Raw genomic sequence first — 16,518 nt, 5'->3', positions numbered from 1 at the left:
ACACAAAAAAAAAATATCTCAACTCTGTTGGTCCATACTATGCAAGTGAATGGTTGCCAAAACTTTGAAGGTACAAAAAGCATATAAAGGCAGCATAAAAGTTATCCATACAACTCCAGTGGTTAAATCCAAATTTTTTAGAAGCAATATGATAGGTGTGGGTGAGAAAAAGATCAATATTGGAGTCCTTTTTTACTATAAATCTCCACTTCTACTTTCACATTCTTCTTCTTTTGTTTTTGGTGATTCACATTCTTTGTGCATATCGCCACCTTCTGGGCCGGGAAGAATTTATAGTAAATAAGGACTTAAATATTGATCTGTTTGTCACCCACACCTATCATATTGCTTCTAAAAAATTTGGATTTAACCACTGGAGTCATGTTGATAAATTTTATGCTGCATTTATGTGCTTTTATGACATTCAAAGTAGCTGCCATTCACTTGCATTGTATGGATCTACAGAGCAGAGAAATTCTTCTAAAAATCTTTGTTTGTGTTCTACAGAAGAAAGAAAATCATGCACATCTGGGATGACATGAGGGGGAGTAAATGGGAGTTTTCATTTTTGGGTGAACTATTCCTTTAAGCAGTTTTCCTTGTGGGGTGGCTAGTATTGTCAGGAGTTACTATCCTTGTAGGTACATTTACCAGTTATATTTTGTATGCTAAACATTCTTTTAATGTCAGTCCATAGGAGATTTATTTATTTTTTTTTGTATCTTGAATCTTACATTTCTTTAAAGCACATCTAATGTTGAAATTATCAGTGTGTGTGTGACTGTATATTAAAAAAATAGCATCCTTTATAAGTGATGTCAGTAAATAATTCCCAAAAAATTGCACAAGGCCACAAGACACTTTCACACTTACTCACATAGTCCATCAGAGCAGAGGGGGAAAAACACATCTGCACCAGTGGAGTTTCTGGTTGTCACGGAAACACAAAGCGAAGAGTGTTACCTGTGGTGTAGGTTAAGCTATGGTGGCGTGAGCGATGGCACGTTACTTCCAGGTGCTCTGACGTAGATCAGTGCTTTTGATGGCAGGATTGCGCACCGCAACATAACACACAATGGAGATTCATTTAACAAGGCTAGAGAGGAGCAAGTCATTTAATCCAACCAATCACACTGCCAGAGTAAGAGTATATAAACAGTTGCTTACCTCTATGTGGCATCGAGACTTCTGGCATTCGGCGCCGCCCACTGCCCATGAACAGATCCGTGCAAGTGACTCGGATCATGCAACTTCGCTGCAAAGCTTCATCAGAACAGCCCTTCTGTCCAAACAGTCTTGTTATTCAACAGAAACTGCCACAGCAGCTTATTTGTTTTTGCAGTATTATATTAAGTGTTATATTTTATTCTGTCTTTCTTTCTATTCTCTTTTCACCGAAGCAGATTATAACGTGAAGTTGCTTCTGCAAACTGGCTGATTCAGCAATGTATACATGTCAAACATCTCTCAACGACTGCTCATATGTTCTCTGATCTTAACTTTCTACTCAGAGTGGTCTGTTGCGCAAAGCTGCTTCCGTACGCTGACCACTTCGCCACCGTATACATGTGAAACAGCTCCCTACGGCTTTTCGTATGTTCTCCTATCTAAACTTCCCACCCGGAGCGATCCATCACATAAGCCTGCCTCCGTGAACGGGCGCTGCTCTGGCTTTATGCCACTTGATCTCTATCACAGCTTCATTTGAATGCGAGGGAAACAAAAGATTAACCACTTAATTCAAGCATCATTCCAACGCTCCCCAGCATTTCAATCTGGCTCTTCCGCACAGATGATTCCTGTCAGCCTCATTACCTGGCCGCGCAGCTTGTTTAGAACGTGCTCCATTCAGCGATTCCGTTCCTTCCAACATGACTATCACATTTGTTCTCCCTTCAAAGCGCCCTTCGGAGTGTGATTCATTCCATTCGGAACACAGGGGCATTATGCAACAAGCAAACTCCCTCCAAATGGCCGCTGCTTCATTACATACTCACTGCCGCAGCAGCTTCTGCTCTGACCATTCTACAGCTCACTACGGCTATATGCAGCCTCTGTCCAAACAGACACGAGCTGTATTTGGCTCCGCAAGAGGCGGATCACGCCCCGCGTCCAACTCATTCATAATCATTCTGCAAACGTGTCTTGTCTCCACACAGCATTTGAGCTCACCTCGCCGTGTATTCCCGATAACCATGAAGTCAGTGTTTCTACAAACTTCTACTCATCTCTAGACCATAACATGACTTTCCCTCCTCCTGCCCAGGACAAACGCTTCACGCAGGTAAAAATCAATACATAATTTTATGTTACTGACAAATCTTCTTTACTTTCGCCCGAATCATTGGATTGCAAACTCTTAACAAGCTTGACCATAGAACCTAATTGCTGCATGACTTTTAAAGCGTTTAAACAATTCATCATAATCTCATGCTCCACCATGTTTAAAGTAATGGGTTTAAACTGACGCTGGATGATTCGGCTTTGCACTTTGCTTCATACTCACAATATTTCAGTTTCTCTGTAGAATTAATTACAAGTCATGAATATAAACAAGTCATTTTATTTACCACACTACTGCAAATGGTGCTCTTATAGTATCTTGTGACAGCAGGGGCGTGGTCGAGCATCCCTCCGGAGAGAGAGAAAGCAGTAAGGGCGCTTACACCTGAGCTAGATTATGTCTAACACCTGTCTCTAATTCCAGTGAGCATGGGGAGAGCGGCATATAAACAGCCACGCACCAGCAGAGAGGCAGAGAGAGTCTGGCACAAGGGAGCCTACAGTGCTCGTGGAAGCTGATCTGTTTATGTTTGTGAAGCTAATGTGTTTACGTTCGTGAAGCTAATGAGTTTGAGTGCCTATGTGCCTCTGAGACTGTTGAGTTTATGCAGCTGTAAAGCATTGAAGTGGCCGATTAAAAGCCTTACCTGAGTCTGGAAAAACCCCCTTCCATGTGTCCTCCTTCCCTTCTGTTTGTGGAGTCTTTCACACTGGTGCCGCAACCAAGGATTGAATTTGGAGGAAGTACACCCCATGGAGTCCTCGCAGTTGGCAGAGATCCTCCAGTCCCATGCCAGCCTACACCAGTCCCACCAACAATCCCTGCTTGAGCTTCGCCAAGACCAAGATCGCCGGTTCTTCGAGATCCTACGAGCTCAAGCAGAGGACCGGCATGCGATCCAGAGCCTCCTCAGCCAGGAGAGAGCCCCGGCTGTGACCCCAGACAACCACAGCCCCCTGCCCCCATCCACACTCTGGAAGATGGGGGCAGAAGATGACCCAGAAGCCTTCCTCGATCTTTGAGCGAATAGTGGAGATCTGGGGCTGGCCGCTTGACCAGTGGGTGGCCAGGCTCCTTATTATAGAAAAGTCAACGCGGTGTCTAAATTTGATGCATACCCAATGCCTCGGTTAGGCACTGCTCGATTTTATTCGACAATGGATTTGACAAAGGGTTATTGGCAGATCCCCTTGATACCAATTTCCCATGAAAAAACAGCCTTCTCCACACCGTTTGGATTACACCAAATCGTGACGCTTCTGTTCAGTTTGTTTGGGGCTCTTGCCACGTTTCAGCGTCTCATGGACCGAATCCTCAGACCGCATTCGGCTTATGCTGCTGCCTATTTAGATGAAATCATCATTTATAGTAATGATTGGCAGCGGCATATGCAGCATCTGAGGTCACTGCGATGGGCGGGGCTCACAGCAAACCCCAAGAAGTGCACGGTTGTGCAGGTCGAGGTACGGTATCTGGGGTTCCACTTGGGCCATGGCCAGGTGCATCCCCAAATCGACAAGACTGCGGTGATTGCGACCTGCCCAAGACCCAAGACCAAAAAGGGGGTGAGACAGTTCCTGGGGCTGGCTGGCTATTACAGGAGGTTTGTACCTAATTATTTGGACGTCACCAGCCCGCTGAATGATTTCACTAAAATGGGGGCTCCAGACCCGGTCCAGTGGACGGAGCAGTGCCAACAGGCATTTACGCAGATTAAAGCCGCACTTTGCAGGGGGGCCGCTTTTACATGCGCCTAATTTCTCTCTCCCTTTTGTATTTCAGACGGACACTTCAGACAGAGGGTTGGGGGACGTACTCTCACAGGTGGTGGAGGGGGAGGAGCACCTGGTGCTGTACATCAGCTGCAAGCTCTCCTTGAGGGAAACAAAGTACAGCACCGTGGAAAAGAAGTGTCTGGCCATCAAGTGGGCGGTCCTCACTCTCCGTTACTACCTGCTGGGGTGGGCCTTCACCCTCTGCTCGGATCACGTCCTACTCTAATGGCTCCACCACATGAAGGATACCAATGCGTGGATCACCCATTGGTATCTGGCTCTCCAGCCCTTTAAATTCAAGGTGGTCCACAGACCAGGGTCACAGATGGCTGTCGCCGATTTCCTTTCCAGAAATGGGGGGGAGTGGTAGGCAGGCCGGATGGCTCCCCAGCCTGAGTCGATTACTGGGCCGCTGGTCATCCGACGCATATCTCAGCTACATCCACACCAACCGTCTCCATATCAGGAAAGCACAACAAGCCCTAATTAACTAATCACAATGTTCACAATCAGGGTCAGGGGGATGCTTGCTTCATCCTCGTCTGTTCAATAGGCTGGCCCCACCATTCAGATGCTGTGGGGGCCCTCCCAGCCAGTCCGGCTCGGGCGTGGCAGACTCCTACAGCGCAATCCATCAAGGGCTCTCCCGTTCAAACCACAGCAATGGTTCTCCCTTCCGAATGCAGTGAGCTATTCATGTTTATTTGTATCGTGGGCTCTCCCATTCGAAGCTCGGTAGGACTCTCCTGGTAGAATGCAGTGAGTGTCCCCGTTCGATTGCAGGTTGGGCTTGCCTGCTCGAGTGGCCACTGTGCCCCTTCCCTCAGGTTTCGGCCCATCCGTCGAACCCACCAAGCCTGGAGGGAGACTTAAGGTCTGTCCGGGCAGCTAGGATTCATGCCTCTGTCCGGGGCAACCCTGCCCTAGTGCAATCCATCCAGTGCTTTTTCGGCTGCAACTGCCATTGTCTCTTCAGTGCTTCAGCCTATTTCTATTTTCCATCTTTACCTAGTCTATACCTCTCAGTTTCCTATCCCCTGAGAAGATCCTAGTGTGAGGCTGCCTCCACTAGTGGCCTCCGCTTGTTCTATCATATTTTGGCACCTCTGCCCACCTCACACAGGGCTCAGTAAGGCACCCCCCCCCCCCCCCTCCTTTTTGGGGGGTATAAGAAGCATCGTAAAATACTTCATCTCATCTCAAATACAAAGGCTCTGTAGACAACAGCTTGCTGTCCCATTTTCTGGCACCGTTTTCACTAGACTTGAGCCCCTTTCGCCCAGGACAGCGAGCCACACATTTTTACACTATCCTCAATGCAGGATTACATTTACTTGTGAACTACTGAAATGGAGTTTCATTTAACAAGGTTCGGGAAGAGCAAGTAATTTAATCCGACCAGTCACACTGCCAGAGTATATAAACAGCTGCTTACATCTACGTGGCATCGAGTCTTCTGGCATCCCTTCACCTCCCCTTCTTCTCTTATCTATCCATCAATAACTAAATCCGGGGGGGGTATTCGAGCTCGGGTCGAGTCTCAAACCTCGAGCCCCTTTCACCCAGGACAGCGAGCCACACGTTTACACTATCCTCAATGCAGGATTACATTTACATGTGAACTACTGATTTCAATATGGATTACCTTATACAGCTCAATCAGCTGGATTTGGCACAGGAAGTCATGCCCGTAAATGGTGCCTACTTTCCTTTACTCATGCATGCATTGCCGATTCATGCACTGCAGTCTGTCATTCTAAGGTTTGCAAGCCAAGACCGCCCAACTCCTCATACAATCTCAAAATAGTCATAGAATGCAGATTACACATTATGTAAAACTTAAAAGCATGACAAGCACATTTTAAAATCCTTTAATTCAATCAGACTGGAGAAGATTGATTTATAATTGAGCAGAGCATGAGCTGACTTTACTATTGATGTGATGTTAAACTGCATGTTATGTGTGCCACATATAGAATTTGCTGTACAGGCTGAACAAGTATTTAAAATAATCTGTGTGGCACATGCTTTCGTACAAAGGAAAATTAGAGGATGTATACAATTATTTATTTTTACAGGAGCCAGTAGCTCAGAATATAATTTAAGTAAGAATAGGCCTTAAAAGGTTAGTATCCAATGTAATTAAGTAGGAAATGACAGGAATTAGCTTTTTGTTTTATGTTAAATAAGGCAATGAGTCTTAAAGGGGTTCATTTTAAAGGGTGTTTTGAATGTAAAATCAGAGATACCCATTCAAAACAGTTATACACACTGGTGTCTTTTTGTAGGGCCACTGTTGTGTCTTTTGTAAAGGAATGGGTTCCTCCCAAAAATTAATCTTCTTTCATTATTTGGCTACTTTCATGCAGTTTATTATTATTATTATTATTATTATTTTGTTTTAATCTGTATGTTTATTTTTTCCATGGAACACAAAAGGAGAATTTTTGAAGAATCTTTACGGAGCTCTTTTCCATACAACATCAGTTCATAGTTACCATGTCTGTTAAGCTTTAAATATATATATATATATATATATATATATATGAGTCCATATAAATCTTTGGATTGCTTTGGATTGATTTGTTTACAGTCAATCAACTCACTGACTCAGTGATCCAGTCGCAGTGAACAGCTCATTAGAGGGGAAGATAATCACTGAATAGTGACTTAAATTATGGTCTGTTCCTCACAAAGCTATCGAATGGCTTCAGAAGACTTGTCATATAGTGCAGGTGTCATATGGACTACTTTAATGGTGCTTTTAGAAAAACAAAACAATTTGAACTTAAAGAAACATTCTGGGTTCAATAGAAGTTAAGCTCAATTGACAGCATTTGTGGCATTATGTTAATTACCACAAAAAGTAATTTTGACCCTGGTCCAAGAAGTGTGTCCCATATGATCAGTGCCTTATGGCGCTTAGTCGAATGAGCTGTCATTCATTTTGCTATAGGCCTATATAACTTCTGACACCACAACAAAAAACAGTTTGTTCATCAAAGGTGAATGGTGGAAGTAAATCATTTAAATTTTAATGCTTTGACACTTGTTTCACTCCACTTTACACCCTCCACTACAGTCTAAGTGTGAGTTTGTGTGTGCGTTTTGGTGTTTATATGTATGCAGTCTCTTCATTACTAGTCTCTCTCTCATCCGCCCTTTCTCCCCTCTCGATGCAGGTAGTACGGCTCTCATGTTGGACATTAATGAGAGACTCTGTGTACTACACTATCTCAGTGGCCACTCTGATCATGGTGAGTAGGACTTTAAGTGGCGTTTCATGCTCCCATGTTGCCTAAGGGCCTTGTCACACAGCAGGAGAGGAGAAGCGAGTGGCTCTCCCGGTGGGCCCATGGCTTGCAGCACAGGCCCTTATATTTGCTCTCACTCTGCATGTGTTCCTAGCACAGAGCAACAACAAACACAGAGTAGTAGTACACAGGACACGGAGTAATTGAGATGGTACTCAAAGATCATACTGCTTAAACAAGTTTAGTTTGTGAAGTATGTAAAGGCCTCTTTTTTGGGGGTGATCATCTCTCCCATATACTTTAATGGTTGTATATATATATGAGTATATAAACTGATGAGCCAAAATATTATGACCACTCACAGGTGAAGCGAATAACGTTTATCATCTAACAATTATCAAGTGGTTTGGATCAATCACCACATGTGAGAGGAGGAAATTTCAGCACATCATCAGAACAGCTGAAAAGATCATTGGCTGTAGTCTGCCCTCTATCCAAGATCTGCACGACACCCATTGCAAAAAGAGAGCAATCAAAATAATTGACAACCCTTCATATACTGTTCACTGTATCTTACAGCCTCTTCCATCAGGAATCAGATACAGAACCATTAAAATTAAAACAATGAGACATATGAGCAGTTTCTTCCCTAGAGCTTCTTCCCTGTATTTGCTGAACTCCTAAGAACACTATTGCTCTGCACTGTTTTTTTATGAACAACACACATCCTTACTGATGTAACTGTTTATATGCCATATACTGTTGCACATCTCTGTTACCTCTAATTCTCATTCTTTATTTGCACATATTAGTAGTTATTGTGTTGTACTTTTTGCATTTAAAGTTTTGTATTTAAATTGTATGTATGTACTTCTTTAGCAACTGCCAAGTAAAATTCCTTGTAAGTGAAATCTTACCTGGCCAACAAAAAATATTCTGATTCTGACAAGGTCACATGTCAAGGTCTGGGTAGATTAGATGGTAAGTGAACAATCAGTCCTCGTAGTCAATGTGTAGAATGCAGGAATAATGGGCAGGTGTAAGGACCTGAGTGACTTTGACAAGGGACAAATTGTATGGCCAGATGACTGGGTCAGAGCATCTCTGAAATGTCAAGGCTTGTGGGGTGCTCCTGGTCAGCAGTGGTGATTACCTACCGACAGTGGTCTGAGGAGGGACAAACCACAAAACGGCGACAGGGTGTTGGGCCCCCAAGGATCATTGATGTGCGACGGCAACGAAGGCTACCCTATCTGGTCCGAACTGACAGAAGGTCTACTGTTGTACAAGTCACAGAAAATGCTACTGATGTTTACGGGAGGAATGCGTCACAACACACAGTGCATTGCACCCTGCTGCGTATGGGGCTGGGTAGCCCTTGTCCACTGCCGAAAGCTCCTACAATGGACACATGAGTGTTGTAACTGGTGGAAGATGGTCGCCTGGTCCAATGAGTCTTTTTCTTTTACATCACGTGGACAACTGTGTACATGTACGCTGATTACCTGGGAAAGTGATGGCACCAGGATGCACTGTGGAAAGATGACAAGCCGGTGGAGGGAGTGTGATGCTCTGGGCAATGTTCTGCTGGGAAACCCTGGGTCCGGCCATTCATGTGGACATCAATTTGACATGTGCCACCTACCTAAACATCATTGCAGACCAGGTACACCTCTTCATGGCAATGGTGTTCCCTGATGGCAGTGGCCTCTTTCAGCAGGATAATGCGCCCTGCCACTCTGCACACATTGTTCAGGAATGGTTTGAGGAACATGATGAAGAGTTCAAGATCTCAATCTGACTGAACATCCGTGGGATGTGCTGGACCAACAAGTCTGATCCACGGCAGCTCCACCTTGCAATTAACAGGACTTGAAGGATCTGCTGCTAATGTCTTTGTGCCAGATACCAGAGGACACCTTCAGTGGTCTTGTAGAGTCCATGCCTCAGTGGGTTGGCGCTGTTTTGGCGGCATGCAGAGGACCAACAGCATAATAAGCAGATGGTCATAATGTTTTGGCTCATCAGTATATATGTTTTTGACAACATTTATGTTTATTCCACAAAACATGATTTTACCTTTACAAAGCCCAAACCTGAGCCACATTGAACACCTTTGCAAGGAATTTAATTGCTGTCTGGGAGCCAGGCCCCATCTTCTAACATCAGTGCCCAGAGGTGGGTAGAGTAGCCAAAAACTGTACTCAAGTAAAAGTACAATTACTTAAAAAAATAAAAAAATAAAAAAAATAAAGAAAAAAATAAAGAAAAATTACTCAATTAGAAGTAAAAGTACTAACATAAATAATTACATGAGTAAGAGTAAGAAAGTATCCAATTAAAAGAGTACTCAAGTAGTGAGTAACTCATTACTTTCACAAATGACATAATAGACATTAACTCCCCTATATTCCATTACATAATACACATTTAACATGTATTACATTATTATTATTATTAATGGAAATTCTGTCATCATTCACCATCATGTTGTTCTAAACCGTATGACTTTCTTTCTTCCATGCAACACAATAAGGAGATATTAGACAGAATGTTTGCCTGAGTCACTATTTACTTTAGTGATTTTTTTTTTCCTCTCATTTTCATATTTTGAAAGTGAATGGTGAGCAGAGATTGTCAGTCCCTAACATTCTGTCTAACATATTTTGTGTTCCACATAATGCAAAGCGTCACACTGGTTTGGAACAACATGAGGATAGGGAAATGATGACAAAATATTAAATTATGGCTGAGCTATCACTTTAAAGGGGTAGTTTACCCAAAAAACCCTCATCATTTACTCACCCTCATGCCATCCCAGATGTGTATGACTTCCTTTCTTCTGCAGAACACAAATTAAGATTTTTAGAGGAATATTTAAGCTCTGTAGGCCAACATTTTGATGCTCCAAAAAGCACATAAAGGCTGCATGAAAGTAATCCATAAGACTCCAGTTAAATCCATATCTTCTGAAGTGATATGATAGGTGTGGGTGAGAAACAGATCAATATTTGTCATTTTTTGCTAGACAGCAGGGGCGATATGCAAAGAATGTGAATCACCAAAAACACAAGAAGAAGAATGTGAAGGTGATCTGTTTCTCTGTTTCTCATCCACACCTATCACATCGCTTCTGAAGATATTGATTTAACCACTGGAGTCATATGGATTACTTTTATGCTGACTTATGTATGTTTGTTTAGCTTTAAAATGTTGCCACCTATTCACCTGCATTGTAAGGACCTACAGAGCTGAGAAATTCTTCTAAAAATCTTCATTTGAGTTCAGCAGATGAAAGAAAGTCATACACATCTGGGGTGGCATGAGAGTGAGTAAATAATGAGAATTTAAATTTTTGGGTGAGATATCCCTTTAAGGGCTCGTCAGATCTGGATGAATTTGTCAATAAGAGAGGTTTGGAAACATTTCTAGTAATTATTATGGTGAAAATGTGAAAATGTCCCACAAGGACATTATATATAATGCTGAAATATAAACCAAAGCAAGATCATGCTTTATTAATGCCTTCTTTCGCTATTTCATAGCTTTTAAAGTCCTGCGCAGATTCTTATTTCAGAGTCGTAAGTATTTAGATCGTTAGTTCTGTACAGCAGTACCGCTGCTCTCTAAATGCAGAGTATGCAGCCTAGTGCGTAGGGCAACAACCCTGGTCGTGGAACACTCGCTGTGTCTGAAACCACCCCTTATCCACTATATAGTGCACTATTTCGAGTGTCCGAAATACAATTTTGTAGGCTTGTCTGACAAATCATTATTTGATTAAAATAAAATAACATATAGAGAGACAAAACATACAAATACATTTTAAAATATACTCTTTATTTGATCAAATGTGTTTACTCTTTATATTAACACAGTATATATTAAAAATGACAAACAGAATGAAGATTTATTGTATTAATATATTATTTAATAAGAAAAACAAGTAAGGCCCAAGTATTTTAAAAGTTCATATGTGAGGAGAGCCACGTGATGCTATGCGAAGGGCAGACGTGTGAGAGACAGCTCTGCGCACTTTGCTAATTTTTTTAAATTATTTTCATGATATAATCTGGTGAAATTCGATACACCCAGTTACACATTTGCTGTTTGAGGTAAACATGGCAAAAAAGTCCAAATCCTCAGGCTCTGGAGACATTAAAAGACACTTACGGGTTCAAGATGAAAGCCCAGACAGGCCTGTGGACCGGGCACTCGATTTGGATGTTGCGGCGGGAGAAGGAATCCAGCATCAAATGTCCAACATGTCGGTGATGTTGACAAAGGTCCTTGCGGACTTTGAGGATCTCTCTGTAATATGTTTATCGATTACGGCGATGGAGAAAAAATTCTCTGAGTTAGTCACAAGAGTGACAGATGTTGAAAGACGAATCGATTACTTGGAGTCATCAGAAAGGGAATTAGCCGACTAAAGTTGATTTGGAACATGTTCTTGAGAATATAAGCCGCAGGAATAACATTCGAATTGTTGGAATTCCTGAGCATGAGGAGGGCAGAGATATGGTGAAATTCCTAGACAAGCTTTTCCCAAGTCTGCTCAACATAACAGGCCACAAGCTGGAAATCGAGCGAGCTCACAGATCTGCTGAGGGAGAAAGGCCCCGATCGATTCTGGCCAAATTTTTTAGATCATCCAATAAAGATCTCGTGTTGCGCCAGGGGAGGTGCAAAGGAAAGCTTTCTTGGAAGAATTACAATATTTTCTTGTTCCCAGACTTTGCAAATTCGACAAGAGAGAAACGCGGTCGGTTTAAGGAATGCAAGAAACTCTTACATCAGCGGAAGATCACTTTTGCTCTGATGTTTCCGGCCAGACTGAGAATAAACACCAAGGACGGCAGCAAAGTATTTATTATGTTCCAATCAGGCAATGTCTTTTATTGAAACAATGGGTGAGTAACCATTGGGAGTTTTTCTTGTGAGTGGATTGACTCACTGTACATACTCTGGCTTTCGGAGGAAGCTGGGCGCCATTTTTGTTTCTTTTTGCATTGGCTCCGCCGAGCAGCTGGAGTTTTTGTTTTGTTTTGTGGATTAACACTTTTCCTTAAAGAAACTTTTGCATTGACGGAAGATCACTTTTACAATGAAGTTCCCGGGCAGATTGAGAATAGACACTACGGATGACCGCAAAGTATCTACATGCCCACACACAGGATGTCTTTTATAAAGTTGGCGGACTGTGTAAATCATGGGATATACTTTTATTCGGCCTCTGAGTGAATTGACTCTTGACCATCCAAGGAACCGGGATGCGTGTTTCATTTCCTTTTGTGCTGGTTCCGCCTAGTGGTTGGAGCTTGTTTTGTTAAATAACACTACTTCGGGAAAGTTATGGATGAATCTGTCAGTTCCTTGCGCTTATGCCTCCTGTTGGCTGGAGTATGATTTGTGGAGTATTTTCGTGGGACATTGGAATGATTACATCATCTGCTGCACTCATCAGCTGGCTCACTGAAGATTCATTTGTCTGTCCGAGGAAAATGAACGGCTTTATATTGGCTGGAATTTGTTTTGTGAAGGAACACACCTTCGAGACAGTTTTGTGAATGAGTCTACATGTTCTTTGTGTTTATTCTGCCTATAGGCTGGGGTTTGTGAGGCAAAATTGAGCAATCCGATGGCAAAGTTGTCGCGGGGGCTCTCGTGGGTATACATGGACTCTTTGAGTTTAAAGGGATTGACGCTGGTTGGCGCTGTCGTGCGCGAGGTTAATGCGCACGTTTTTCTTTTTTCTGTTTGTTTTGTTCGGGGGGAAGTTCGGGGTTTTATTGTTGCATTATTGTTGAAATGTGCTCTTCATAATTTTGTTTTTGGCACACAATTTATTTTTTCTATTATATCAAAATGTCAAATGTTTATATGAGTGTACTATCTCTCTCCACATGGAATGTGAATGGGTTGGGGCACCCCATAAAAAGAAGGAAGGTTATTTCTTTTCTTAAGCGTAAGAAATATGATATAGTGTTTCTTCAAGAAACGCATCTTTCCCTGCAGGAAGCTGAAAAATTTGGGAAGATATGTGGTGGACAGGTTTTCTTCAGTGTTGGCTCAAGTAAGAGCAAAGTAGTCATTATATTGGTAAATAAACATTTACAATTCAAATGTCTCAAACAGTTTAATGATAAATTAGGAAGAGTCATTATTGTTTTAGCAGAAAGTCTGATTTTGGCTAATATTTACGCACCTAACACTGATGATCATGGCTTTTTTATAGATCTTGAAGGGATGTTGCAAGCCGCTGGCACCCCTCATGATATAATTTTGGAAGGAGACTTTAATCTTTTGATGGACTCAGTCCTTGATCATAGTGAAGCAAAAGTGTGTAAGCCCCCTAGAGCAACATTGACGCTTCACAGGATGTGTAAAAATCTTGGTCTTACAGATATTTGGAGACTCTTGAACCCATCTGGTAGAGACTATACATTTTTTTTCATCAGTCCACAAGATTTGTTCTAGAATAGATTTTTATTTTTTTTTATATCCAAATCCCTCATTTCATCTGTTGTTGATTGCTCAATTGGAAACATTTTAGTCTTGGATCATGCCCTGGTGAGTTTAGAGGTGTTGCCACATATAGAGAAAAAGAAGTTGCCGCCTTAATGTATCCCTTTTGCAAAATCCTGATTTCCAACAAATGTTAAAGACTGAAATCAGTGTTTATATGGAGACCAACTGGTCCTCGGTATCCTCTGTGGGCGTGGCTTGGGAGGCACTTAAGGCGGTTCTTAGGGGTCGGATCATACAGTATGCTTCATTCATCAAAAAAATTCAATGCACGAGAACTCGTGGAGTTGGAAGGGAATATTAAAAGTGCCAAGGCAGAGCTGAAGCGCCGTATGTCATCTGATGGCCTCAGAGAATTGACCCGATTGAAATATAGATATAATACTATTTTGTCGTAGAAAGTGGAGTTTTGGTTATTCAGGGCAAGACAGTCATACTTTGAGTCGGGGGACAAAGCAGGGAAGCTTTTGGCTAGATATATAAAGCAGAGAGAGTCTCTTTCTATCATTCCCTCAGTGAAATCTGCTGGTGGTGAAATTTTTACCTCAGCCACTGATATTAATAATGCCTTTATAGAATTATATCTTGATCTTTATAGTTCCATGTCTTCGTCTACTGATGAAGATATTAGAAACTTTGTGGAACCATTAGATCTTCCTAAACTGAGCAAAAAAACTCTCTTGATTCTGAGATAAACTTGGAGGAGCTTGACGAGGTAATTAAGTCCCTACCTACTGGCAAGGCTCCGGGGCCAGATGGTTTTGCCACAGAATTTTTTAGATCCTATGCTACAGAACTGGCTCCACTTTTGTTAGAAGTTTATACTGATTCATTAAAGAATGGAAAGCTTCCTCCAACCATGACACAAGCCCGGATCAGTCTGAATCTTAAAAGGACAAAGATCCAAGCGAGTGTAAATGTTACCGTCCAGTCTCCCTGATCCAACTAGATTAAGTAAGGTTATTACATATCTTATACATATAGATCAGGTGGGGTTTATTTGGGGCCGCAGCTCTTCTGATAACATCAGGCGTCTCATCAATGTCATGTGGTCAGTAGCGAATGATCAGTCTCCGGTTGCTGCCATCTCACTTGATGCCGAAAAGGCATTTGATATGGTAGAATGGGATTATCTTTTTAAGATTTTGGAAATGTATGGGTTCGGGAGTACATTTATTAGTTGGATTAAGTTACATTATAGACACCCTGTAGCAGCGGTTCAAACAAATGGATTAATTTCAGATTATTTTACTCTGAATAGGGGCACTCGGCAGGGTTGCCCTCTTTCCCCATTATTGTTCTGTCTTGCCCTGGAACCATTAACAGCTGCGATAAGAAAGGAGGATGATTTTCCAGGGGTGGTTGCGGGAGGTGTGGCGCATAAGCTTCTGCTTTATGCAGATGATATTTTATTATTTGTCTCTGAACCTACTAGATCTATGCCTTGCCTCCACAGAATTATTAATTCCTTTTCCAAGTTCTCAGGATACAAAGTCAATTGGTCTAAATCTGAAGCTTTAGCTCTGACAGCATACTGTACAGTAACAGCTTTCCAGCCAGGTGCCATCCAGTGGCCCAAACAGGGCATTAAGTATTTGGGGATTTTATTCCCAGCAAATTTGTCTGATTTATTTAGTGTTCGTTTTGACCCTTTAATATAAAAGATTTGAGCGATGTGGGCAGGTGGGCTTCATTACATTTATTGATGATTGGGAAGGTTAATGTTATTAAAATGAATTGTATTCCAAAATTTAACAACCTGCTACAATCTCTCCCTGTAGATGTCCCCCTATCTTATTTCAAGCAATTTGATAGCATAGCGAAGTCCTTCATTTGGAATGGTAAACGTCCCAGATTGCATTTTAATAAGTTACATAGGCCAACAGACAAAGGTGGGCTAGGCCTACACAAGATTTTGTTTTATTACTATGCGTTCAGTCTCAGACATTTGGCTCATTGGTCACTTCCACCTGAGAGAGCCCCTCCCTGGTTTGGTATTGAACAGGCAGTTCTTGCCCCTATTTCACCATTAAAAAGCATCTCTATCAAACTAATCGGAAAAGTTAAGTTACACCCCGTTATTTCACATTTACACTCGGTATGGACTAAAGTGTCCAGATTGTTTAAATTGGACACTTATTTAAATGTTGCCTCGAGCATATGGCAGAACCCAAGATTGTGTATTGGCAAGTCCCCTTTCTGCTGGCCAGAGTGGATTGTGGGGGGGTTGCTACACTCGGTGACCTATATGAAAGTGGAGTGTTGAGATCGTTTGAAAACTTGGTCCAACATTTTGGGATCCCCAAACCTCGGTTTTATAGGTATTTACAACTGCGCCACCTGCTTTGTACTATTTTGGGGAGTAGCACACACCCCCCTAAGGAGGCAGATGCTTTGGGAGAGGTGATTGCGGCTTTTGGAAAAGATCATGAGGCATCAGTGTACTACTCTCTGTTAATTCAGAGTCTGGGGGACAGAGCCTTAACTTCTCTCAAGAGAGTATGGGAGAAAGATTTCAACTTGGCATTGGAGGAAGGAGTGTGGGCTAAGATTCTTAAAAACATTAAGTCTGCATCTAGATATGCAAGGGTACATCTTATACAATTCAAAATTTTGCATAGATTTTATTGGACCCCCCCTAGACTGTATAGGCTTGGTCTTAAAGACACACCCACCT

General features: G+C 42.2%; 1 protein-coding gene across 2 annotated transcripts in view; it reads left to right on the top strand.

Moving 5' to 3' along the window:
* LOC127411839 (sodium/potassium/calcium exchanger 3-like) overlaps positions 1-16,518 on the top strand; it is a 184,465-nt gene that overhangs the window by 156,354 nt on the left and 11,593 nt on the right. For both annotated transcript variants that reach the window (XM_051647654.1, XM_051647656.1), the window contains one exon: positions 7,242-7,316. In XM_051647654.1, coding sequence (XP_051503614.1) covers positions 7,242-7,316 — 75 coding nt within the window. The remainder of the gene's footprint in view (positions 1-7,241; positions 7,317-16,518) is intronic.

The sequence above is a fragment of the Myxocyprinus asiaticus genome, chromosome 21, assembly GCF_019703515.2.
Source record: "Myxocyprinus asiaticus isolate MX2 ecotype Aquarium Trade chromosome 21, UBuf_Myxa_2, whole genome shotgun sequence".
Classification (NCBI taxonomy): Eukaryota; Metazoa; Chordata; class Actinopteri; order Cypriniformes; family Catostomidae; genus Myxocyprinus; species Myxocyprinus asiaticus.
The sequence above is the reverse complement of the archived record's forward strand: the minus strand, read 5'-3'. Positions and strand labels throughout refer to the sequence as shown.